At 50.3% G+C, this 26,882-nt stretch overlaps 1 protein-coding gene across 3 annotated transcripts in view; it reads left to right on the forward strand.

The window, feature by feature from the left end:
- Positions 1-4,087: 4,087 nt before the first annotated feature.
- Positions 4,088-26,882, forward strand: part of RSPO4 (R-spondin 4) — a 43,366-nt gene continuing 20,571 nt past the window's right edge. For 2 of the 3 annotated variants that reach the window (XR_008496134.1, XM_054467546.1), the window contains exon 1: positions 4,088-4,262. Coding sequence is in view for 2 of the 3 variants with exons in the window: in XM_054467546.1 (XP_054323521.1) it covers positions 4,184-4,262 (79 nt within the window). In the remaining variant the exon portion in view is untranslated. The remainder of the gene's footprint in view (positions 4,263-26,882) is intronic. The other variant, XM_054467545.2, reaches the window with a different exon arrangement.

Here is a 26,882-nt window from a genome sequence, read left to right on the forward strand (position 1 = left end):
ATTAGGACTGGAAGTGGAGAGGGAGGGTGGAGCCATAAATGGATACCATGAAGGAGTCTTGTGATGATGTTTTAGTATCTTGTTTAAGTATGTTTAAGTATCTTGATTGTGGTTGTGTCATACAAGGCTACACACAGGTCAACGTTGCATCCTAGGAAGCCTCTTAATCCCTGGCAAACCAGACAGCTGGTCACCCTCGCAGATGGCCCCCTAGTAGGGGCCATCATGTAGCCCTTGCATCTCTGAGGAGAAATTTGGTCTTCACCAGGTGAATAATACAGGTCCTCTGGCTGCTTAAGAAGAGCTTGTAGGGGTCAGAGCAGACACAGGAAGGAGCTACTGCATGACTGGGGCAAGAAATGAGGGTGGCCCAACGTTGGTCAATGGGCCAGATGTTCACCAAATTCTTGCTTTTCCTCCTGTGTGTTGTCTAGCACATGGCTGGACTACATTTCCCAGCCACCCTTGCAGGTAGGTGTGGCCATGTGTCTGAGTTCTGGCCAATGGGACATAGGTAGACAGGCTCTGTACTTCCCATAAGCCCTGCCCTTCTCGGTGAGCTTTAAACCAGGTACTGAACAGGGCAGAACACAAGCTGAAAGGAATCTGAGTTCCTGCTATCCCACAGAGAAGGATCTGCTGATCAGGAACACATGCTGTGAGCTTAGTGTGTTTCAGCCATTATACCTGTCTTCATCTATTTGTGACAATGGTGCCTTAACTGACACCCCTTGGGTGCACACCCCCTGGAGCATGCCATCAGCATCACTAGCCTCCCTGGGCACCTGTATTGGGGTAGGGGAACTGGAAAACAGGCCAAGATGCCCAGACAGCCCCCATAGTTAAAGAGAACCAAACACCCTCTGAGCATCTTGGGGCATGAAGGGCCCTGAGTTCTGGGCCTTAGAACCCTAGAAATATCCAATTCTGGAAGCACTAAAGGGGCTCTCACAGAACACGAAATCCCATCTGTGCCATTGAACAACTGGGGAAACTGAGCCTAAGAGAACAGAAAGTACTTGAGGTCCCACAATGAATCTATGGATGAATGAGTGCTTATTCATTCACTCATTTTTTAAAAAAATCCATTCCACAAGTATGTCTTAATCACTGCAGTGTAAGGCACATAGGGACAAAATAGAAGATTCCTGTCCTCATGGAACAAACAAGCAAACAGGAACTGACAGACATGAACAGGTACTACGGATGGTAAAGCAAGACAAGAGGATAAAGTGAATGGTGGTCCATTTTACTGGAGTGGTCACATGGGGCCTCTCTGAGGAGGCAACATCGAGGGGAGACAAGCCCCCAAACATATCTGGGGAAAGATTTTTCCAGGCAGAGAGAACAGCAAAAACCGCAGGATGAGTGACAAGAGTCTGAGAAACACGAGGCTAGCTAGAGCAGAGGCAGTGGGGAAAGAATAGGGGAAGAAATTCAAGAAGGGGTGAGCAGTTTCGTCCTGCAGAGCCATGTGGCTGGCTGTCAATTCACAATGCACATTGGACCTCTCTGGCCCTGCTCATATGGAAGCTCTCCCCTTTGGACTTTGGAGACTCCAGTACTGGGGGTAGTGGGGAAGGGAATGACCTCCACTTTCCTAAGGCTTGATCTTCTGGGGTCACCTCATTTCTCCAAGTACCTGCATTCCATGTACAGGCTGGGAGACTTGTGCATCTGGATAATTCATTCATTCACCATTCATTTATTTATGCATTAATTATGCAAACATTCTGAGCACCGCTGTGTGTCTGGCTCTGACTTGAAAGAGACGGCAGTTTGGAGGGAGAACAGACACATCCATTGTTACCACCTGATGTGATCAGAGCTGTGATAAAGAGATTGTGGATGCCCAGAGGAGGCACTGGACCTGGCCTGAGAATCAGGGAAGGCTTCCTGGAGCAGAGGCAGTGAAGAAGGAGGTAGGATATAGGATGGTATTCCATGGAGAGGCCCCACAACATGAAAAGCTCAGAGGTGTGAGAGGCCTGTGGTGTTTGTGAAATAATCAAGGGCTGAAATCTCTAAGGCTAAAGGGAGAAGGGTGGGGCAGTGGGAAAGACTGAGATCAGAGATATCAGAACAAGAGGGCCTTGCAGGCCATGGTGACTACCACAGTGGGACACCTGGATGCGCATGTCAGCTCTGTCCTTGACTCACTGGGTGGCCTAATCTAGGCACCCCCAGTCCTGAAGCCTCAGTGGTCTCATCTGTGAAATGGAGCACTTTGGGTGGGCTGGCTCTGACATTCCACCAAGATCTCAGTGTTGTCTGCCAGTGTTCTTGGGGCCACACAGAAAGAATGGCCAGGCTAGGGCTGTACCTTCAGCTGCCACACTCTCTGTGTGTTTCCCCTGCCCCTGCCATGCCTTCAGGTGTCCTTCATTGCACTGGGAGAAGGAGCTGGAGGAGATACCAGCATTTACCTTCCATTTCTTTTGGAGCAAGCGCCACATGTAGGAAAAAAGAGGACAGGCTGGGCAGGGTGGCTCATGTCTAGTCCCAGCACTTTGGGAGGCTGAGGCAGGTGGATCACTTGAGATCAGGAGTTTGAGACCAGCCTGGCCAACATGGTGAAACCCTGTCTCTACTAAAAACTACAAAAATTAGCTGGGTGTGGTGGCAGGCGCCTGTAATCCCAGCTACTTGGGAGGCTGAGGCAGGAGAATCACTTGAACCCAGGAGGCAGAGGTGCAGTGAGCCGAGATGGCGCCATTGCACTCCAGCCTGGGTGACAGAGTGAAAATCCATCTCAAAAAAAAAAAAAAAGAAAGAAAGAAAGAAAAGAATAAAGGAAGGACAATTGTTCAGCAAGAGAGTGTCAAGTGTAAGTTTCTCTGGGTCTCCCTCCAAGGCCTCTTCCATTCTGATGAGTCTGTGCCTGAGAAGTGGCTAAGAGGGGCAGGTACTGGACCAGAATGGCCACTGACCTGCTGTGTGGCCTTGGGCAAGTCACTTGGCCTCTCTGAGCTTCCCTTTGCTCCCCAGAAAAGTGGGATTACTTAGAATAGAAACCCAAACCATTGGGTTGTTTTGAAGACTCTATTATATGTAAAGTTCTTAGCAATGCCCACCATATATGCCTCACAAATGATATCTAGCATTATTGTTGTTGTTTTTCGTGGTTATAGTGACAGGAGAGGTGAGCATGCTGTCGGGTTGAAGGAGGAATTTTGCTCTGAAAGGGTTAAACTCGAACCAGCTGCTCCCAGTCCTGGTGATAAGGTTGGAGGAAACACAGTCCAGGTCCCCAGCCCTGTCACAAGCGGATTTATGAGGTGCTGGTCACTTTGAGTCAGAGTAGATGATCCCCGCAGGCTGCGCAGGAAACATTCAGGGTTAGTGGCCAGAAGGGGCTCAGGACTCCGTTAAAAAAATGAGACAGAGTAGAGAGAAAAAGAGAAAGCCAGGCAGCAGGAGCCCCGCAAACACCCCACCCTGCAGGAGGGAAGAAGGGGAGAGATGGGGTTGAAGGGAGAGACAGAGAAAAGGGAGAACCAGAGGCCCAGCCAGGAGGACACAAACAGTGAGCCTGAGAGAGAGACGGCCGGCAAGAGTAAAGGATGCAGGAACAGCCAGGCAGGGTCGGGGGCAGAGCCGGGGAGGGCGGGCCGCGGAAAGACCGAGAAAGCAGGAGCCAAGGAGTTGTCCTTAAGGGCCAGAAGGAGGAACAAACAGAGAAAGGCGGCCAGGGGGAGGGAAAGAAAATCACAGACGCTGAGAGGGCGCGGGAGACTGTAAGGGTCTCCGGGTGTCCGCGCATCTGTACCTGCGCGCGCGTGCGTACCTGTGGCTGACGGTGGGCATGTACACGTGCTCGGGGGTAGTGCTGGAGGCAGGAAAGACGCAAGACCGCGGGCTGCGGGACAGATCGAACTCGAGGACCCTGACCCGAGTGACCCCCGCCCCCTCCCCCCGCGCTCCCGGGCCCCGAGCTGGTTAACGCGCCGCCCCCGCCGCGCCGGCTCCTCCCCGCCAGGGCAGTGCCCCGGCTCCGCCAACGCCCTCATTCGACCTGGCGGCCGGCCTCTGGGCGGACCGCGGGTCCCTGGCGGCCGGACCGACCCGCGCCTGGCGGATGCGCCCGGCGCGCCCACAGCAGCCCCTGTGCCCGCCGTGCCGCCGCCGGGCCGTCGGGCCGTCGGGCTGCCTGGGGAGCGCCAGCCCGGATCAGGCTGCCCAGATGCGGGCGCCACTCTGCCTGCTCCTGCTCGTCGCCCACGCCGTGGACACGCTCGCCCTGAACCGAAGGAAGAAGCAAGGTACAAGGGGTGGCTGGGCGGGGCGGCCGGGCAGGCGCTGCGGGGCAGACCGGGGGCTGGAGGACCGGGGGCGGCGGCTTTGGGGGCATCTGCCTGGTGCCTGGCGCCCTGGATCATTCGCTCCTCCAGACGAGTCTCAACCTCACTTAAGATGGGGAGATTGAGGCTCCAGGGCACCCACTGAGCGAGCCATTGAGCAGGGTGAGCCAAGGAGACTCACCCAGAAGGGAGAGGGTAGCGGGGCTCTCTGTAGCAGCCGCATGGTCAGCAGAAAGGAGGAAGGCTTCGTGCAGAGACAGAAGACTCAAGAGCCAGCCTGGGGGGCACAGGGACTAGGAGACAGACTCAGTGGCGTAGAAGCCATTCCAAGCATCCACGCTCGGCCAGGAAGTGACATAGAGAGCCTTGGGCTGGGAGTCCAGAGGCCCCAGTCCCAGCCTCATCACTCACCCTGACTCCTGGTGTCACCTCCCAGAGGGCAGTGATCCTCCATGGCCCCGCTCTGTTGAGTTCAGCCAGACGAGAGACCTGAGTTCAGGTTGACTTATTCTAATAGGGGATGACCTAGAAGAAGTCCAGCCCCTCAGAGAGCCTTAGTTTTTCCATCTTGACCTCTCAGGCCACTCGGAAGATGAGCCAAGGTTCAGATTGTAAATATACCAGGGGCCGCATGCACTCTCACCTGGGAGTCCTATGCCACAGCCTCGCTGTGAGAGTCAGAACATCCTCAGAAGGTGGGTTGGAGGCTGTCCCTGCAGAGGAGGAGTTGGTAGAGCCTGTGCCTCAGAGAAGGGTAAGTGGGTGAGCAAGTGAGCAAATCGCCTGCCTGAGCTCGGCAGCCCTTTGGCCTCCAAGTGCCACTCTTAAGATCAGCAGCCGAATGCCAGCCACTGTGCCACGGGTTTTTCATGTCCTAGCTCATCAAATCCCAACTATATCCTCATGGCATAGGGATCGTCCAGTTTTAATAAAGCCTGGGATTCCAAGGCTCAGACTGGTTTAAATAACTGCTGAATTGTCCAGCTGGTGTCTTCTCTCTTTCCAGCCCTGGCATCGGGTCTGAGCAAGGATAAAGGGGAGAGAAAATGAGAGAGAATGGCTTGCCCTCTGGGGCCTTCCATTTGTGTGAAAGCCCTACAACGACGCAGTCACTCCTGGAACGGAGCAGGAAGCAGACAGAGGCTGTGGGAGAATTGGGAGGTGGGATTGGATGGGGTTGGGGAGACTGTGGCCCAAGAGGCTCCAGTTCTTGCTGTGACAGTGGGACAAGGGACTGGAGAGGTGTGTGGTTTTCAGCTGAGCTGGGGTGAGTTTGGGACTCTATGGGGACACTCCTTTGTGAATGGCCTTTGTTTAGTAGTTAGGGGCATGGGCTCTGGAGCCAGGTCAACTGAGTTCAAATCCCAGCTTCCCCAGTTACCCACTGAGTGACCTTGGATAAGTCACTTTGCCTCTCCAATCCTCACTTTACCCATCTGAGGGTCCTTTAGAAGATCTCTGAGATCTTTCTCCATTCTAAACAATACCAAAAAAATCAAACAAACCCCCTTTCCGTTCATCAACCCATCTTTTACTTAAGTATCCTGCTCATAAGGAAGATTGTGGGCAAGACTGACTTAGTATGTATGGGAAAGGAGTAGCTAAGGACACAGGCTCCTAATGGGTGCTCGTAAGTATTAATCATTCTCATTTCCTGTCCACTGTGTCTTTGGCTACTCACAGTGGCCTAGTGGGGGGAGAGGAGAGATGCTTGTTTTCTGGATGAGGGAACTGAGGTTCAGAGAAGGAAACTGACTTGTCCAAGGTTGCACAGCAGGTGAGTAGCAAAGCAGGCTCGAATCCCAATCTGCCTGACATAATGCTGAGAAGGTATCTTCTGAGGTGTGCTGGTCTTCCCTTCTCAGAGCCTCAGTTTCCTCATCTAAAGAGGAGCTGGTTTAGGCCAGGTGTGGTGGCTCATGCCTGTAATACCAGCACTTTGGGAGGCCAAGGCAGGCAGATCACTTGAGGTCAGGAGTTTGTGATCAGCCTGGCTAACATGGTGAAACCCTGTCTTTACTAAAAATACAATGATTAGCTGGGTGTGGTGGCGGGCGCCTGTAATTCCAGCTACTCGGGAGGCTGAGGCAGGAGAATCGCTTGAACCCAGGAGGCAGAGGTTGCAGTGAGCCGAGATCATGCCACTGCACTCCAGCCTGGCTGTCCTAGAGTGAGACTCTGTCTCAACAACAACAACAACAACAACAACAAAAAGGAGCTGGTTTAGAAGACTTTAAGATGCTTCTCAGCTCAAAAAAGACAAAAAAGAAAAATGAAAAATTCCTATCCTGCTGCTTTTACCCCCTGCCCCATCTACAGCTCACAACCACCTCCCCAGGAGCTCAGTGAGGAGGTAGGGATATGGCCACAATTTGGCGAGGGGCTCTCAGCATCCCTCCTGCAGTACCTGATCTCTTGCCTCTGGGACACACACCTGCCTAGCATCTTCAGAAGAGGCTTAGGGCTCCATTTATTTGTTGGATACAATGGAAATAGCCTTGGATTTCAGCCACACCCCTGACCCAGTTGTGTCATGTGAACTTGGGTGAGTGGATTTTCTCTGTCCCCCGCCCATAGCCTCAGTGTCCCACTGGCACTGCAGTGGGGACCAGAGCTAGATAAACCCTTCCTGTAGCATATTTTGCAAGGCAGCCACAGGAGTTCTGGTCAAATAGATTGGGAAATGCTGGGTTTAGCAGATTTCTTGGCTGTGAGACTAATCAGAGCATGCTGAAGAGGTGGAGATAGACAGTGTAACCCAGGTGTGATGGCTCAAACCTATAATCCTGGCACTTTGGGAGGCCAAGATGGGAGGATAGCTTGAGCCCAGGAGTTTGAGACTAACCTGGGCAACATGGCAAAACTCTACAAAAAATACATTTTTTGTCTCTATAAAAAAATACAAAAAATAGCCAGGCATGGTGGTGGTGGTACACACTTGTAGTCCCAGCTACTTAGGAAGCTAAAGTGGGAGGATCGCTTCAGCCCAGGAAGGACATCAAGGCTGCAGTAAACCGTGATTGTGCCACTGCACTCCAGCCTGGGCGACAGAGCAGACCCTGTCTCAAAAAAAAAAAAAAAAAAAAAGAGAGAGAGAGAGAGTGACCTTTCCCAAACATATTATGCATCAGAGACCATTTCTCATAAGGCATCTGCTTGGAAAATTCTGTACACAATCCCTCAGGGTCCTACCAGCTTTGACCTTATCTAACTTTGGCAGGAGAATGTGTCCTGAAAACACCTGGGTATTGGCAGTGCTTCATTCATTCACTTGTTCATTTAACAAGTTTCACAGGGCAGCCTCTGTGCCAGGCTCTGTGTTGGGGACCTTGGAGATACCCAGGTGAGCAGCCCTGGGCCTGTCCTTGGGGAGTTGCCAACATAGAGGGATGACCCTTTCCCACCTTTCTCCAGCCTCCCCCATGCCTGAGTCTTTGGCCTTAGCATTTGGCCAGGTCTGCACAATCCCGAGGAATGAGGTGCTGGGCTGGCATCTGCCCTCTCAGCCCCCTTAAGGCCCAATTCCCACAGGCCCATCCTTCCTCAGGCTCCAGCGCCACTGGGTCTTAATGAAGACCAATTTTTCTGTTTCTAAGAAAGAATGAAATAAAAGACTTGAGAAAGATTCTTGGATCTCAAGTGTCTCTTACAAAACAGCATGTTGATTAATTAAGTATAAATGAATCAGAACCAGATGGGGACATTTTTTTGAAACATGCTGGGGTGTCCTGGCAATGGGACAGTAGGGCAGAGTGAGGGGGCCCTGGTTCGCATCCCTAGATATGGAGGTCCATTTAGGCAAGGAGGAGATGCCAGCCTGTGACTGACTTTCCCTGACATCCAAGGCCTTCTGGGGAGGGACCCTCACATTCACATGGGGCTTCTGGATCTTTCTAGACCTGAGCGAGCAAGGGGCAAAGTGAAGAGCCCTGGGTTCAAACCTTGAGCCCTCTCCTACCCTAGATATGTGACATTAAGCAGGCCACATGCCTTCTCCCATCCATGCTTCCCCATCTGTGAAATGGGAAAACTTACACCTACCTCTCTGAGCAATTGGGAAGATTTACTGCAGTCCAAGAGGGAAGGGGGCCAAAGGCACACAGTAGGGGCTTCATAAGGATTTGACCACTTTCCCTTCCCATTTTACAGCAGAGCAGACATGCCCTGGACCAGAAGGAAGTGGGGTCTCATGTGGGTTAAGCTCACCTCTGCCTCTTGCTTGTGGTGCATCCGGAACAAACCTTCTCCCCTCTCTGAGCTTGTTTTTCTTTATTGTAAATTGACTGTGGCAGTGCCCACTCCAGAGGCCTGTTATGTGGAGTGAATATGACACTTCTGTTTAAATTGCAAAGCCCCATGTGGAGGGCCAGGCAGACAGCACTGTCTCCTGTACACAGACAGATGCACCAAGCCCTGGGCAAGCAGGTGCCATCGCTGGGCACAGAACAAGGTATGTCCCCTGGGTGCTGGCATCCAGGTGAAGCCAGGTTTAGATGCAGGGGTAGTTCTGAAAGGGATTCCTACAGGGCGGGGGTGGGTAATGACTGGACATTGAGGGCTGAGGGAATGGCGCTGAGTCTTAATAGAATGTAACCTTGGGTCTCTCGGCTTGGGTTTCTTCATAACAAAGGGGCTGGTTGAGAAATGGAAAGCTGAATGCTTGGCACATAGTAGGTGGTCAATCAGTTGAGCTCCATTTGCCATCCTTCTTCCACTCAGCGTTCTGAAGCCAAGCCTGGGTGCAAAAGAGATGCTGCTTTTCCATCCCATCGCCCCACCACGGGGGGCCCCACCTCCCTCTCCTGTGGACGGAAACCATCCAACCCCCCTGCCCGGCCACCGAAGGAGATTCAGGCCACTGAGACTGAGGCCACTGAGGAAGGAGGGAGGCAGGCCATGTGCCAGGAGCTGTGCAGGTGGGGCTGCGCATCCTCACTCTGCCACTGCCTTGTGTTATGCCTGTTTCCCAGACATGGGAACTGAGGCTCAGAAAGCATCAATGGCCTGCCAAGGAGCTCACAGCTGCTGAGCCAGGACCTGGACCCAGAGTTTTGGAGGCTCTGAAGCCTGTGCAATAGATGTAGAAATGAATCATGTCAGTGATTTGCCAGGGCTGCAAGGTGTAAGTGTCTGAGAGGAACCCCATCACGGGGAGTAGGATTTAGAATTTTGTCAAGCAGAGGTAGCAGTAAGGTGAGGACCTCTGCAGGATGAGGAGAGAGTGTGGCCAGGTGGAAAGGGCACAAGGGACCGCGTAGCCAAAGGAGGTGAAGTTCTGATTGCAGATTGGGCCGGAGTCCAGTCTTGGAGGGCCTTGGGTACCATTCTTCAGTCACCATCATCATGAAGAAATACTTATTGGGTCCTTCCTCTGGGCCAGGCCCTGGGCTGGGTGTTGAAAAGGACAGCAGAGATGGGTATTCCTCCATTTCTGCTGCCAGAGGACTATTTTTGTATGGCCTTCAAGCTAAGAATACTGGAATATGCAACAGATCGTATGTGGTGCAAAAAGCCTAAAGTATTTACTATTGGGCTCTTAAGATCCATCAATGAGAACATCATGGACAAGACCTCTGAGGCTGCACCTCAACACACCCTTGAGAGCAGGCTGGTGGTGGTCCCAGCCTCAGCTGAGGAATCCAAGACAAAAGAGGGGAGGTTGCTTGGCTAAGGTGTCACATGGATAGGGTTTGTTCATCCATCCTGCCATTTGGTGAAAAAACCGAAGCTCCCATTAAAGTTTTCCAAGCTGAGATTTACAATGCATCAGCAGGTGAGGACAATAAATTTAGCGATAGCCAGCATTTTCGAATGAAATGGAATGGAATGGAATGGAATGGAACGGAATGGAACGGAACAGAATGGAATGGAATAGAACTGAATACAATAGAGTGGGGTTAGCAAACATTTTTTGCGAAGGGTCAGATAGTAAATACTTTAGACCTTGCAAGCCACATACGATCTGTCACATACTCCACTCTTCTTAGCTCACAGGCAACACAAAAACATCCAAATTTGGTCCAGGGGCTACGGTTTTTGCCAGCCTCCTTTTTACAATATATCAGAGTGCACTGCAAGTGTGAAAACTATTATTTTGAGAAATGTGTTTCGGTTTACACATATATGTGAATGGGTGTATGAGTGGGTAAGTGTGCATGCACATATATGTGGATGTATGTGAGTGTGTGCATGCATGTGCATGTGTGTACTACTGTGTCTACTGATATAAAAATGTATTTCTTACCATTGTCAAAATAGTGTGGAGGCTGCTGGACCAGCTGAGCCCATCTTCTGTGCTCAGCCCCTTTCAGTCATGGCCTAATGGAGGCCCTCCTGACAGCTGTAAGAGGCAGATTCCAGGAGGATCTTTATGTTATAGATGAGGAGACTGAGGCCCAGTGGGTGGTACAGCAACAGACAGGGGTGCTGGGATGTAAGCCAAGAGTCTGTCTCTGGAGCTCCAAACAATTGCCTTAGTTCAGATGCTTGTTTCTAATCGCCCTGAATCTGACAGCTACATCGTTCCCCAGGTGTGTGGATTTTAGCTCCTGGAAGGTAGAATGATGTGTTGGGGCCCTAAATCTCCTCCTGCATCAAACACCTCTGCGCGGCCAGGGCGTGGCAGACATTGCACGCTCCTTTGCTTTGGTCCTCACCCCAGTCCTGCCTGGTGGATATGCCCCCACCGCCAGCTTACAGAAGAGGGGAGTTGGTTCAGAGAGGGGAACTGGCTTATCCAAAGTGACATTGCAAATACATGTGTGAGCTGGGTCTTCTTAATTCCAAAACCCACAGCAAATCCTGCCTACGGTAGACTTCTCCTGAAAACCGATCTAATGCTGCCATTAACCACCTTCTTGTTTGTGTAGCACTTTATAGTTTGCAGAGCAATTCAGCTTTCATTTTCTCTCTGAAATTCTGGAGAAGGGTTCTAGAATAATGAAGTGTTAAGGCCAAAAAGGCCAAGTGAGACCTTTGAGACCAATCCTTATAAAATTGGAGACTCAAGCAGGGAAGTACCTTACTCAAGGTCACCCAGCTGTGAGTAGGAGTGAGGGTGCAGGAGACTAGCGGTGAAGGCAAAACTTGAATTGGTAGAGGAAGGCAGCCTGCTCCAGAGCCTGATAGGTTGAGAGCCTCTCAGAGCCTCAGTTTCCCCCCATGTGACTTGGAAATGCTCAGTGTGCTTTGCCGTTTTTCTCAGGGCTGGGACAAATGTCAGAAGACAGGAGGGAGCCAGGCACAGTGGCTCACGCCTGTAATCCCAGCACTTTGGAAGGCTGAGGCAGGCAGATCACCTGAGGCCAGGAGTTCAAGACCAGCCTGGCCAACATGGTGAAACCCCATCTCTACTAAAAATACAAAAATTAGCCGGGTGTGTTGGTGCACACCTGTAATCCCAACTACTGGGGAGGCTGAGGCGTGAGAATCACTTGAACCTGGGAAGCAAAGGTTGCAGTGAGCTGAGATTGCACTGCTGCACTCCAGCCTGAGTGACAGAACAAGACTTCGTCTCAAAAAAAATTAAGACAGGATGGAAGTTGGAGGGCTTCCACACATCCAAGGCTGTCTGCAGGAATTTCTTAAAAACCAGAGGCCAACCCAGGGCTGGGTGCCTCTTAAGGGCCTCTAGAGTTACCTGGGCAAGGTGGAGCCTCTCCATAGGGTCTGAGGTTTGGCTGTGTGATTTTGTGAAAGAGATCAAGCCACGGAGCCATCATGGCCTCAAGGCTAGTCCTGTCCTCAGAGTCTTGGGCTATAGGCACCATCAGGACATAGAACAGCCCTGGGGGTGGACACTGGGGAGCACACTCCTCACCTACATCTCTACACACATATATGTTCCCCAAAACATATTTTTTCTTTAAAAATACTTAACTTTCATTGGCATCAAAGGTTTACAAAAGTCACTTTGGATTTGGTTTTGTGGTTGAGCATTTATGTGAGTAGACGTGAGGGTGCAGGAGATGCCAGATGTTACCTGCATTCTTTTATTTTATGTAACAATTTTAGACACTGTTCTACGCACTTTGTATGTATTAATTGATTAAATTACCTTAATAAACCTGTGCAGTGGGCAGTAGCATTCCTGTTTTACAGACGAGAAAACTGAGGCACAGGGAGGTTAATTAACTTTGCCCAAGGCCACTCAGCCAGGGTTCAAATCCTTCCTTGTCCCAGAGCCCAGCTCTAACTACTGAACTTAATTGCCTCCCAGCCTTATTTCATCCTCACAGCACCCCTCTGAGGGGCCTGTTATTACCCACATTTTACAGAGGAGAAAGCAGTTAAAAGAGAGGCGCATTCATTGAAGTATATGCAGTTGCCATTTTTGTAGGTCATAAACAGCCAAATATTAGCAATTTCATGTTTCTACCCCATAGCTTGGCAGAGTAAGTTTGGCAAAAACCAGGATTCCATCCAGACAATTGTTTCCAAAGCCTGAGTCCATAACCACCACGCCAGCCCTCCTCCTGGGCTACCCACATTATAGCCCCATGAAGTGGTTTGACCCTATTATTCTCCCTCTTCTACAGATGAGGCCTTCCACATTCAGGGAGGGGAATCAACTTGCCAAGGACACACAGCCAGGCTGGGGAAAGGTCGTGATGTGCTCCTAGGTCTCTGTGGGCTGGAGCCTTTTTTCCTAGCCCTGTGGAACAGCAGCATCCAGGACACATGTGCCCTCAGCCCCGCCCTCGGAGATTCTTCCAGATCCCATCAGGAATGGTCTGCTTCCCATCTCCGGATGGGTGACGCCAACTCCACCCGGACACTGCTGTCCCATGCTGGGCCGCCACTGCCTGCCCTGGAATGATTTCTTGCAGTAATGCAGCATGATTCATAGGTCCCTTGCTCTGTGGCCCATAGTGGGGGCTCTGATGTGCCATTGCGGATGGGGTGGGAAATTCTGTTTCACCAGCTCAAAACAGAGGCATTCCCAAGCCCAGAGGACCCAGGCCACATGGGGAAACCACTCCCTTTCGCTGGAAGCCTCCACTTTCCCTGGAGCCCGACGGCAGAGCCCACATCCGCCGGGGTGGAGACATGAAGAGAAGGAATGTCACAGCTGCCCTTCTGAGCCTGCTCTGGGGTTGGCCAGTGGGCACAGCTGTCTCTAGCAAGTCCCGGATGAGCACTGGGGGCTTGGCAGGCTGTCACGAGGGCTGTGGGCTCTGCCACTTACTGGCTGAGTGACCTTGGGCAGGTCATCTCTCCCTTCTGTGCCCCTGTTGGCTAATTTGCAAAGTGAGGCATGAAACATAGACAAACGCATTGCTAGCACATAGGGAGTGCTCGTCGATGACGGTTAAGAGAGCCTGGTGCCATGCAGGGAGTGTGAGATTTGGGCTGTGGACAGTCCTGGGCTCAGCTGCCAGTTCTGTTACTGCCATGCTTAGGTGACAGTATTTGACTCCTGAATCTCGATGTTGTCTGTCAATACAATGGGGACAATAAGAGCATCTACCTCATATGGTTTTCAAGATCACTATGCATGTCACCCCCCTGGAAGACAGTCAGTGTTTCTTTAATGGTGATAACTGTCATGCGTCATGGGAGGCGGGTTGGGCTCTTCCTAGTGTACAGAACGTTCGAGCCTGATGTCAGAGATGGCCCTGCCTCTGTTTGAAAGTCCTCAGCAGCCCTAACTCATCCAAACAAGGTCATTTTGAGCATGCCAGATTCAGAGGATAGGGTGGTCCTAAGTGCTGTGTGACTGTGGCACAGTGACCCACCCTCTCTGAGTCTCTGTTCACTCCTCTATGAAAGTGGACCTCAGAGCCTGGGCAACAAGAGTGAAACTCCGTCTCAAAAAAAAAAAAAAAAAAGAAAGTGGACCTCAGAGGACGGCAGTGAGGATGGGGCAGTGAGGATGGGATGATGTAACATGCATGCGTGTGCATGTGTGTATATTGCCAGCACATTACAAATGCATAAATGATGTGATGGCTATTTTGGGGTGAAGCCATGATGGGGCCTGACATCCTGCCCTCTGCCTACAGCGGGCTGGAAAAACCGAGTCAGATGCTGCCTGCGGGTATGCTTTTACTTCCTCCTCCCCTCTCACCCCCTACACCATGCCCCTCATTCACTTCCCCCGCCTCCCTGCAGGCATTTGAGCCAATCGGACTCCTTAATTCACAGCACATCATCAGCATCCATCTAGCAAGACCTTGCTCTCCTTTGATGTTTCTATTATTTTTTCTTCATTCTTTAGATTGTTAAAAATAGCTGATTTTTTATTTTACTCGTAAAAATTCTTTCATGTATTCTTACATTTTTAAATTTTATTTCACTTAAACATTTTACTTTTATTTTTAACATTTTTGTTTTTATTAATTTTAATGTATTTAAATTATTTTACAAATGTATTTTTTATTTGAATGGATTTTTACACTTCATTTTTGTACCTTATTTTTAAATTTTTATTTTGTTATTTAATTTTGTTTTTGAATGTTATTTTAACTTTGTTTTAATCACGTAATTATTATTCACCTGATTTTTAATTTTAATTTTTATTTTTTCACTTTTTAAACATTTTATTTTTATTTTTCCCACTTTTAAAATTGGAATTCCTGAACTTCTCTTGTCAATTTATAGGGCTTCCTTGTATTACCTAGATATCAATCCCATGCTCATTTTGACACAAAAAAATATCTTTTTTAATCTGACTTTGTAGAGTCCTCACCTTTGGAGAGTGGAAATCGTTGCTCACCATGCTGTCAGTGTGGTCAAATCCATTGGTTTTTGAGTGGGGAGAGGGGGATTGTTCTGCCTTATGGTCTGGGTTTTCTGATCTTATTAAAAAGTCTGTATAAGAAGGTCTCACAAGAAGTCACCCCAGAGCCAGGTGCATTGACTCTCGCCTGAAATCCCAGCTACTCACGGGGCTGAGGTGGGAGGACAGCTTCAGCCCAGGAGTTCAAGGCCAGCCTGGGCAATGTGGTGAGACCCCTTCTTTTAACATAAACAAGCAAAGTCACACTCCAGAGTGTGAGCTTGGATCTGCTGCTCGTCACCATTGGACCACCCTTCCTGCGAGGGATTCTTCCAAGTGTTAGTGCTGCTGCAGCAGCCCTCGGGCCTTCCTGAGGACGCTACTGGGACGCTCCATTGCGACAATGCTCCTCTGTCCACCAGCCTTCCGACTGTGCCCTAGGATCACGGCCTGCAGTTGGCACGCATCTGCGGAGCATGTGCTGCAAGCCAGACCCTGTCCTTGGGGTCCCCCTTCCCCCTACTCTGATAGAGGTAGTAAGCTCAACAGCAGTGAATTTTCCTCTAAGAGAGACATCAGCTGGAGACTCCCTGCCCCTGGAGGCGAGTGACATTGGCTTGAACAACACCCCACAGGGGCTCAAAATCCCCCACAAGGAGTATCCCCAGCCAACAGCTTACACTTCCCGCTCGCCTCTGGCTGAGGGCTGCTTTGGCTTAACCAGTTTAGTTTGTGGACATCTTATTCTCTTGCATCAACAACTCCCCACCCCAGGAAGAAAGAGAGAGAGAGAAAGAGAGAGAGAGACTGAGAAAGAGAGAAGAAAGAAAGAGAAAGGAAGGAAGGAAGGAGGGAGGGAGGGAGGGAGGAAGGAAGGAAAGAAGGAAGGAAGGAAGGAAGGAAGGAAGGAAGGAAAGAAGGAAGAAAGGAAGGAAAGAAGGAAGGAAAAAGAAAAGAGAAAGAGAAAGAATGAAGGAAAACATACACTCAGGACGTTTGTGTGCAAAGCCAGCTTTTTTGACGGTCTGGGGGTTGCTGCTAAGGGCTCCATCCCTGCAACGCAAACAATTCCAGACTAAAGGCACTTGGAGTAGCCTTCTCCCTCCTGCCTTCACTTGGCTGATATAACTCCCTGTCTGCCCCCACAAACAGTTTGGAGTCCATCCCTGGTGTGCCTCGGGCCCTGAGAAAGGTATGATTTTAAATAGCATTTGTCGGCCTTTGGAAGCCCAGCTGGCAGGAGTTGGTGACAGGCCACAAGGCAGGCTCCTCCCCAGTAGTTAGGAGCTGGGCTCAGTTTTGCATTCCTCCTGGCTCCTCCTGTGAATGCTTGGGCCAACCCCTTCACCTCTCTGAGCCTCAGTTTTCTCATCCCTGCAAATGGAGTAAGTGTAGCCCCCACCTTGTGGGGTTATGGCAAGTTTTAATGATTTAGTACAAGGACCTGGGTAGCACAGGTCCTGGCATACTGTGAACACTCAGCCAGCATTAGCCTAGTTCTGTTTTTTGCAGTTCTGGTCCCTTTGAAAATCGGCCAGAGCTCCCAGAGGCCCGCATCTCCAGCTGGGGGTGGGGTAGGACAGCCTGTAGCTGCTCATCTTGGTTCCAGCCCAGAATCCAGGTTATAACTGGGTAAGAAGGGTTATGGTTCCCACTTCGCGGATGAGGAAACTGAGGCCCACTAACAGTGAGTGCAGAATTTCCATGCCTGTGCAGGCCCAGGTCCCTCTAGCTGCCTGAATTTGGGTTTGGTGGAGATAGTGCCCCCAGGGCCAGGAGAGGGTTCCAAGGTGGAGCCCCCAACTCCTTGTGTTCCTGCCACCCCCACCATGCACTGCGTCTCTTTCCCCTTTTCTCATTCAACTCCTCCCTACTGGCAACCTACCATTTACTGAGCACCTACAATGCACCAGAGGCTTTGTATGCATTGCCCACAACGTTAGGATCCTCCTACCTGGTAAGTGTTTGCCGTATGAGCTGGGCACACAGCCAGGTGCTCCGCAGGTTATTACCTCACTTTTACCCTGCAAGCAATTCTTTAATAGCATCATTCCTATTTTGCAGATGAGGTGCAGAGACTCAGAGAGGTCAAAGGGCCTTCCTAGGGTCAAGGTGGCAGAGCTAGGACTCAAACCTGGGTTCCCTCCTGCCTGGTGCTGCCTCCCATCTCTCTACTTCTGGGGGCTGGGCAGTTAGTCTGGGAGCCTGGACTGGGTGGAATGTCACGGTTGTGAGAATAGGTGACTCTACTACCTATTCTCAACTTGGAAGATGACTTAGGGAGCCCCCAGATACTGCCTTGGGTTTCATACCAGCTTGGGAGATGGGGGCCGGAGGCTATGCAGTCTGCTTAAAATAACAACTAGAGGAACTCAGAACAAGTACTTCATCCCAGCAGCCTGCAAAAGTCAAGAGGCAACAAGAGGTCAAGGAATCACAGTTTGAACCAATGACCGGGAGAGGCAGAAGCTATTTGGGGCATTTATGGAGGAGGCTGTGGGGTAGACACAGTCATGGGATTCTAGGTATAGGTCTCTTAAAAGCTGAGATCTGGCTGGGCGCAGTGGCTCTCGCCTGTAATCCCAGCACTTTGGGAGGCTGAGTCGGGTGGATCACTTGAGGTCAGGAGTTCGAGACCAGCCTGACTAACATGGTAAAACCCCATCTCTACTAAAATTACAAAAACTAGCCAGGCATGGTGGTGGGTGCCTGTAATCCCAGCTACTAGGGAAGCTGAGGCAGGAGAATTGCTTGAACCTGGGAGGCGGAGGTTGCACTGAGTCGAGATCACACCACTGCACTCCAGCCTGAGTGACAGAGCAAGACTGTGTCTCAAAAATAAATAAATAAGTAAATAAATAACAGCTAAGATCTGTCTAGCATGTGCTATGTGCTGCACTGTGGACTAAGTCACTTACCCTTTAATTTTCGTAATAACCCATGAGCAGAGCTTGTCTGTCCACCCTCCCTGGATCCACCCACTTCTCATAGCTGCCAGCCTCGTCCAGGCCACTAGAATCACCAGAGCCCCTACACCCTGAGCTCCCAGCTTCTACTCCTGCCCCACAGTCCATTCCCCTCAGCACCAGAGAAGCTTTCAAGGTGGCAGACACTCCTTGGCTTGCAACCCACAATGGCTTCCCAACTCACTTCCAGGAAAATCCAGCACCAGCCAAACTCATCCATGTGTCCTGGGGGTCTGGCCCCTCTGCCTCCAGACCTCACCACCCACCACTCTCCCCTCAGTCACTGCACTCTGGCCTCGCTGCTCTCTTCCACACCACGTTCTTTCCCGCTTCTGGGCTTTTGTACCCACTGGTCCCTCCGCCAAGAGTGCTTTCTTGTGTATCTCAGAGATGCCCTTCCAGGCGGCCCAGGCCCTCCCTCCTGCCACTCTGTGTACCCAAATTCAATTCCCTGTGGTTCTCTGAAATGATCTCCCTCTCCCACTTAGGATGTAAATTTAATGAGGGGAAGGTCTGTCTCATTCACTGATGTATCTGTAGTGCCTTGAAAAGTGCCTGGCACATAGTAGGCCCTCAATAAATATTTGTGGAAGGAACAAGCTTTTCAGTGGGTGGGTGATTGTGTCCATTTTAATCTTGTTTGTTTTTGAGACAGGATCTCTCTCTGTCACCCAGACTGGAGGGCAATAGCACGATCTTAGCTCATTGCAGCCTTGACCTCTCGGGCTCAAGCAGTTCTGCCACCTCAGCCTCCTGAGTAGCTGGGACTATAGGTACACATCACCATGCCTGGCTAATTTATTTTTATTTTTATTTTCATAGAGATAAGGGTCTCACTATGTTGCCCAGGCTGGTCTCAAATTCCTGGCCTTAAGTGATCCTCCCACCTCAGCCTCCCAAAGTGCTGGGGTTACAGGTGTGAGCCACCGCACCTGGACAGTGTTCATTTTACAAATGAGCAAACTGAGGTTAAGTAACTGTCCCAGGGAGTAAAGGTGGGGCTGGGATTTTGGAACAGGTTTATCTCATCCCAAACCTTGGAGTCCTACCTCTACCCTCTAAGGCTGCTGCCCAGCAGGACTAATTGAAAGCTTCATCTCTAGGAAGGACAGGGTAATCATAAGAGACGTGTCATTTGGAATAGCAGTGCCCCAGCCATCCTCAGGCCCAGAGCATGGTGCAGCAATGGATATAGCAGACCTAGGCTACCCAGACAGGGGCCAGGGGCCAGGCTGTACACTAGCCCAGATAGAGAAGACCAGCTGGCTGGAGATAAAGAGTCAAAGGTGCCCACCCAGAGGTCTGAGTTCTAGCTCCTTCCCTCCCATGATTCACTGTGTGGCTCCTAACAAGTGCCTACCCCTCTCTGAACTCAGGACACTGCCTGTAAAATGCTGTTACTACCTCATGCTACAGATAATAGACTCTGCCTAAATTGCCTTCTCAAAAGAAGGTGCCAGAGTCTTTTACAGTTTCTGTATCTTGTAGGTCATGGTAGTATTTCATTCTTGTTCTCATCTTCAATTTGAAAATTCTTAGGGAAGTAGAACAGCTTTGCATATGGTTATTGTCCTATTTGTCTTTCTTTTTTAAATTACTTGTAATGTCTTTGCCCATTCTCCCTCCACATACTTGGATCATTCCCCTTTTTCTTATTGATTTATGGGAGCTCTTTGTGTATTAAGGATATTCTTGGCTTACTTTGTGTGTAACTGGCTTAATGATGATACTGAAGTTGTAACAGAGGGTTACAAACATGACATGTTTCCATGCACCCCCCACCTCCCACCCCCAATGTACAGTCGTATTTTTAAACTCCAATCCTTAATAACTCTGGATCTCAAAGCTTTCTGGTAACTTTCAGCTATTAAAAAGCCTAGTCCTGTGCTAAATTTTTAAAACATAGGTCTGATTTGAAGCTCTCCTTTCCCATCACTGCCTTCCCCATCACTGCCTGACTGAGCTTCTGACTCCACTGATTTGCCTTGTATGGAAATATGTCATGCTCTCTCATTCTCTTCTCTCCTCCCTCTGGGTTGATTTCTCCCCTGTATGTTGGGGAGCAGAAGAAGGAATGGGGATAGAGACAGCTGTCACTACCCTGATGCTGCTGTGGCCTCCACAATTCCCGGTGTTAGAAAACTCTGGGGCCATCACCAGTGAGCAGCAGGGAGGGACTGGGACTAAATGTTCCTCTGCCTCCATCCATGCCCTCCCCTTTCTCCCACCTGTGGCAGGTGCCTAATTGGAACGCAGGTGTGATTATTGGGCAAGGAGCACGAGCTTGACCTCTTCAGATCACCCTAGCTTCCTCACTACCCCATCCCCCCTTTGACAGCCTCATGCCCCTTTGGGCTGGAAAACCATGGCTTAGATTAAGCTCAGGCGCCTCCTTCAATGTCCACTTGACTGAATATAGGAAATTGATAGGAAATTGGTCAAATGGTGGCAATGCAGGCTGCCCTTGCCAGACCCCACCCCTTTTGCATTTCTCATTCATTCTCCACTCACTCCCAATAGACACAGGGCAGATCAACAAGTGTGTGTTCAATCAAGGGATGGAATGCCTGTTTCCCTATGGTTCATAGCTTCTCCCCTCCAAGCCACCCCACCTAGGCTTGGGAGTTGGGGACATGCCATGCCCTACCCTTCCCCAGTCACTGCTGGCCAATCCTCCTTAGATCCTCTTTAGAAACTGGCTTATATGGGCTGGGGAGGCAGTGGGGCAGGTCAGGGATGGGGGTGACAAAGATAGTTGGCCCCCTCTCAATAAGTCCTAGAGAGGATGTCTGACTCCAATCTCAGACTCAGGAGGCAGCTCTCTTTAGAACCACAAAATATGTCCTATTCATTCTTACATCCAACAAACATTTTACAGAGCACCTAGTAGACATGTGGCCCTGTGCATGGCACTGGAGAGTCACTGGTGAACAAAAGTCCTGGGGAAATTTACATTTCCAATCCAGTATGATTTTGTGTGTCTTTCTAAAATGTTTCTACAGGTCTGTGATTTGTCTTTTAACTTTAATAAATAAAGGATCCTGGCACATAGATGGTATTCAAGAAATATCTGCAGAATGGATGGATGGACAGATAGGTGGTTGGGTAGATGATGGGTGGGTGGGTGGACAGATGGATGGATGGATGGATAGATGAGTGGGTGGGTGGATGGATGGATGGATGGATGGATGGTTGGATGGATGGATGGATGGATGGATAGATGGATGGATGGGCAGATGGGTAGGTGGATGGATAGATGGGTGGATGGATGGATGGATGGGTGAACAGTGGGCCTTTAGAAACACTGAGTTTAACCATCCATTTGACAGATGGAGAAACTGAAGCCCAGAGACAGGGAGACACTTGCCTGAGGACCCACAGAACTGGACAAGAGTCCACATCTGGGGCTCTCTCCCTTGTACTAGGATTTGAGTGTTGAAGAAGGCCCATGGGGAGAGACCAGACCCAGAATAGGGTCCCCGAAGATGCTCACTTTGTGCCAGGTGTGATTATTGGGCAAGGAGCATGGAGCATTGGGCTGGAGGCCCAAACTGCATTCCCCACTCTCTGCCACCCCTTGGAAGCTCCAGGTACCCAGGGTGCTGGCTGAGAAGAACCGGGGCTTTCCCAGGAACACTGGCAGGGACACACTGACCAAGGACCTGCCTCAGTCAGCCCTGACTTTTAGACCTGGCCCCCTTTCCTGACGCTCACTGGCAGTGGGGCCCCAAGTCTTCTTTTTTTCTGAGACAGAGTTTCACTCTGTTGCCCAGGGGGAGTGCAATGGCACAATCTCGGCTCACTGCAACCTCTGCTGCCCAGGTTCAAGCGATTCTCCTGCCTCAGCCTCCCGAGTAGCTGGGATTACAGGTGCGCACCACCACACCCGGTGCAGGTGTTTTGTGTTTTTAGTAGAGACGGGGTTTCATCATCTTGGTCAGGCTGGTTTTGAACTCCTGACCTCATGATCCACCTGCCTCGGCCTCCCAAAGTGCTGGGATTACAGGTGTGAACCACCATGCCCAGCCTATTTCTAAGCTTTCTTAGGGCTTAATTATATAAGGTGAAGAGGGTATTTATTTTGGACCTATTCTGGGGCCTAGATTCTCCCCAGTACTTAAAATAATAATTATCTGTTACAAAGACTCCCTGGCTTTGAGTTTGCCACTCAGCAGCTGTGTGATCTGGGCAACTTACTTACCTTCTCTGTGCCTTAGCTTCCTTGTCTGCAAGACCAGATAATACTACCCATCTCGCAGGGTTGTTGAGGCAGTCTGGCCCATGAAAGAAGAGATCCACAACTGCTAGCAGCTCCCGCATTGCTGTGCACCCCATGTCAGCCAAACTCTGTTTTGGTATGCCACACACAAAACCGGCTTACTACACTGTCACAACAACATGTGAGCATAGTCATTATCCCCATTTACAGGTGGGAAAACTAATGCTCAGAGAGGCTAGTGTGGGAATGAACCCAGGCTCCAGAGTCCCACAAAATCATATCACCTTCCTTACAGCCATTAGCACTGTGGAACTCTGGGGTTCAAAGGGTCCTTAGGGAGTATCCAAGCTCTCAGAGGCTGCCTCTAGAAGTAGGCAAAGGAAACCAAAAAGACAGCTCGAGATGCTCACCCTCACCCCCATCCTGGCCTCAGCCAAAGCAGCTCAACTCATTCATTTTAGGAATCGATCTCTCATATCACATTTCTCTTGGAAAAAAGAAGGCTCCCTTGGCTAAGAAAAAGTTCAAAAGTTCTTTATCAAGACCAATCCTCTGTTTTTCCGATAGGAAAACTGAGGCAGGGGGCGACGAGGTGCTCTGCCAAAGGTCATACAATGAGTCTGAGTCCAAGGTGAGACAGGAGCAAAGGTCCTAATTCCTAGCCCTGAGCTCTGTTGATTGCAGGACTTTCAACACAAAAAAGTGAAGAAGGTCATTTGTAGAACGAACTTCAAAACCTGGTACCTTTCTCACTCGGGCCGATCTTAGGAATCACGAGCTTTCAGCTCCCCTTAGAAGGTTTCCTCCCACCCTTCCTGGAATCCTGGAGCTCACATCCTCCCCAGAGGAGGCCTCCTGGGTTTGTAACGGTGGGCATTGCCCCCAATCCCTGTGACACTGAGCATCCTGATTGGCTGGAGCTGTCCTGCCAGAGACCTAACCACAGCAAATGTCCTACTCAGCCAAAGCTGAAGCTTCCACAGCCTCCCAAAGAGCCACAAGAGGCCACTCTGCTACCATGAAGAGCCCTGAGGAATCATAAACCCCCCATAAGAGGGAGAGATAATTAGCAGCCAGTATTTATTGTCATACACAGGCCTCAGGGCACTTTACAACCACCAAAGTAGGCTCAGAGAGGATGCGAGAGGCAACAGACCTACCCGAGGTCACACCAGACCAGCCCACTATGGGACAAAGCCAGCATCTGAAAGAACCAGAACCTATCTGAGACTACTTTGCAGCCCTGAGGAGACATTCGGCAAGTACTCATCAAGCACCTACTGTGTGTCAGGCGCTGTTATTACAGAAGCAGCAGCCAAGCACAGTGCCTGTCAGCAACTTGTTCAAGGTCACACATACAGCAAACCTGTCCCTCATACATGCAAAGAAAAGAAACTCTATCCCAATAGTTTTTCAAATGAGTGGCAACTGCATATACTTGACAACTTCATGGCAGTTTTACCTATAGGACAATTGCACGACAATTTCTTATACAAGGTCACATACTTGACAACACTGTGACACCTTCACACACAAGACAGTTTTGTAACAACTCCACAGACAGATTGGTTGGTAACAGTTTCATGCTCAGGACAGCTTTGTGACAGTTCTGTGTTTATGGCTAACAAGGCACTAGCTCTGGGCCGATGGGTCTGGGGAAGCCAGCTGGAGGGTAGACTCTCTGCCCCAGTCCCGAACTCAGCTGGCTGCTTTACCCCCAGCACAGCTTGCCAAATGATGAGGAATCCAAAAACAACCCTTTTTTCTTTCATATGATTTTTCTGAAGGTCACTAGTGGTTGCTCTGGGCTGCTCAGCACCCCCAGGGCTCCCACCAGAAACACAAATGTAACTTCTCTTAATGAGTAGATAATGGAGGGCAGAATAGATGTGGTCCAGGGCAGGTCCAGGAGGATGGGGAAGCAGAGATTTGGTTGATGTGGGGTGGGAAGCGGGGGATGCCAGGCACCAGCAGCCTGTTCTCACTGTGTCAACCCCCGATTTGGGCCCCAGCCGAGCCCTGCAGGACCAGCATGGGGCAGGGGCTCGGGCCTTCTCTATGCTTTAACTTGGAGGCAGGCAAATCCTTTAGACAGAGGTCTCATGTGTCAGCACACAGCTGCTCCTGTCCCCCAAACACACACATGTCAGGCACACATGAACCCAGCCCCTCCTTTTTCTGCCATGCTGGGCCTGGCACGGACTATCCCCAACTCAGGCTGCTTGGGGAAATGCCCCTCCTATGAGTGGCAAAAGGAGTCAGGTTGCCCGTTTGATATTTTATTTTATCTTACCTTTTTTGAGACAGTGTCTCACTCTGTCACCCAGGCTGGAGTGCAGTGGTGCAATCTTGGCTCATGCAACCTCCGCCTCCTGGATTCAAGTGACTCTCATGCCTCAGCCTCCTGAGTAGCTGGGATTACAGGTGTACACCACCACACCCAGCTAATTTTTGTATTTTTAGTAGAGACGGGGTTTTGCCATGTTGGCCAGGCTGGTCTCAAACTCCGGGCCTCCTATGACCTACCTGCCTCAGCCTCCCAAAGTGCTGGGATTACAGGCGCGAGCCACTGTGCCTGGCCAGATTGCCCGTTTTGAGTATCACTCCCATTGTCCCCCCTCCACGTTCATCATTAGACCAACAGGGTAAGGCAGTGTGACGCAGTAGAATGAGTCTGGGGTTTCATCAGCTGTGGGTTTAAATCTAATGCCACCACTTATAATTGTTGGTCTTTGAGCCTTCACTTCCTGAACCGTAAAATGAGGAATGATAACAGCATTTCCCTCCTCGCTTCTTAAAGTTAGTTCTCGGGCCAGCACCTCTGGCCCCATTCCAGAAGTTTAGCATCAAAATCTACATTTTAACCCGAGATCCCTGAGTCAAATCCCTTTGTGTGCATATTACAGTTTGGGAAGCCCTGGCTGGTCTCACAGGACAGGGTTTGAAGATCTCCGAGTTCATGCATGTACAACCCTGGGCACACCATAAGCGTTAAAACAACCACATGTGTCGAGAGGCGACAGCACCTCTTGTTTTTAATAAGCAGCCTCAGGTGATTCTGATGGGGGTTGAAATCTGAGATCACCACTGGCCATGAAATCAACAAATGTGAGTTTGAACCCCAGTTTTACCACCACCCTCTCCACCCCTGCAACCAGCCCATATAGGTCAATGTCTAAAAAGGATTCTGGCCAGAATGTCCAGCAGAGGCTGCAACTTAGCAGGTAATTTTTCTGCATCCTCCCCAAGCCCCAGTTGCAAGGCAAGAGACTCACTCCTGGAGAATTTGAGAGATGGAGTGGGCATTTCATCCCTTGATTGAACACACACCTATTGATCTGCTCACTGTCTACTGGGGGTGAGGGGAGGATGGATGAGGAATGCAGAGGGGGCAGGGTCAGTCCTGGGGCAGCGTCAGTCCTGGGGCAGCCTGCACTGCCACCATTTGGCCAATTTCCTGTCTCAGGTGAGGTCAAGTGGACACCGAAGAAGGCCTTAGCACAGCACTGGGAACTTAGCAAGGCCTCAGTAGGTAAGGGACTCTGCAGGGAGGACTGAGGAGGCGCACAGGGATATGTTGAGTAGCCAGGCTGCAGTGTGGCAACCTGAGGATAACCCTCAGGTTCAGAGTCACACTGCCTGGGTTTGAATATCTGCTCCACTTATTAAGTGACCTCGGGCAAGCAGCATCATTGCCCTGAACCTCAGTTTCCTCCTCTCTGAAATGGGTGTGATAATAGCACCTAAATGAGTTTTGCAGCCCCTCTATGCGGAATGGTAAGCAGCTATAAGAGAAAGAATTGGTTAAGTGAGAAGGCAAGTGCTGCATGGTTGGTCCAGTGTGCTGTGGCTCATCCCTGCCTTCCTGGAACTCATCTTTCACTGGTGGGAAAGAGACAATAGCACTTGCCAAATTTAGAACCTATCAGGTGGGAATAAATGGCATGAAGAACATAGCGATGTGGGAGAGGAATGGGGTGTGGGTGTGGTGCTGCTGCAGGCAGGAGGTCTGGGGGGTCACAGGGAAGGGGTGTTCTGTGAAAGGGCTGTATACATAAAGCGACCCCAAATGCAGAAGGAGCTGAGAAACCAAAGAATGAGGCAGACAATTCCAATTTGTTCGTAAAGGGTTATTAGTTGGGGAACTTATGAACAGAGCAAGATTTGGGCAGCCTCAAGATGGGTAGATCTCCAAGCTGTAATTCCCCAGACCCAGGGCTTATATATCTTGGGGAGAAAGGTCTGCGTGCTCTGAGAGGAGTGCACAGGTGACTGACACTGTGCTATGGGTGTCATAGCCTATGATTCCTGCAGCAGCATCAAGGTTTGTTTTGGAGGAAAAGTGAAACCCGCAGCAAATAAGTGTTTCTACATAGAGAGTAATGCTTCAGCTAGACATCTTGGAGGCATTACTGGACTCAGGGTTAGTCAGGAGTCGACGTGGCACATTAGCATCTAAGAAAGAATCACTCTTGTCCCCACAAGGAGACATTTGAGGGAGGGAGCCTTGTGGGTGAATGTCGGAAGGGCATTCCAGACAAAAGGGAGAGCAAGTGCAAAGGTCCTGTGGTGGGAGTGGTCTTGGCAGATGGGGAACATGGAGGATGAGGCCAGCATGGCCAGAGAAGGTGAGTGGTGGGGAAACAGGGCAGGAGCAGGGAAGGGGGTGGGGGCAG

The sequence above is a fragment of the Pongo pygmaeus genome, chromosome 21 (genome assembly GCF_028885625.2).
Source record: "Pongo pygmaeus isolate AG05252 chromosome 21, NHGRI_mPonPyg2-v2.0_pri, whole genome shotgun sequence".
Lineage (NCBI taxonomy): Eukaryota > Metazoa > Chordata > Mammalia > Primates > Hominidae > Pongo > Pongo pygmaeus.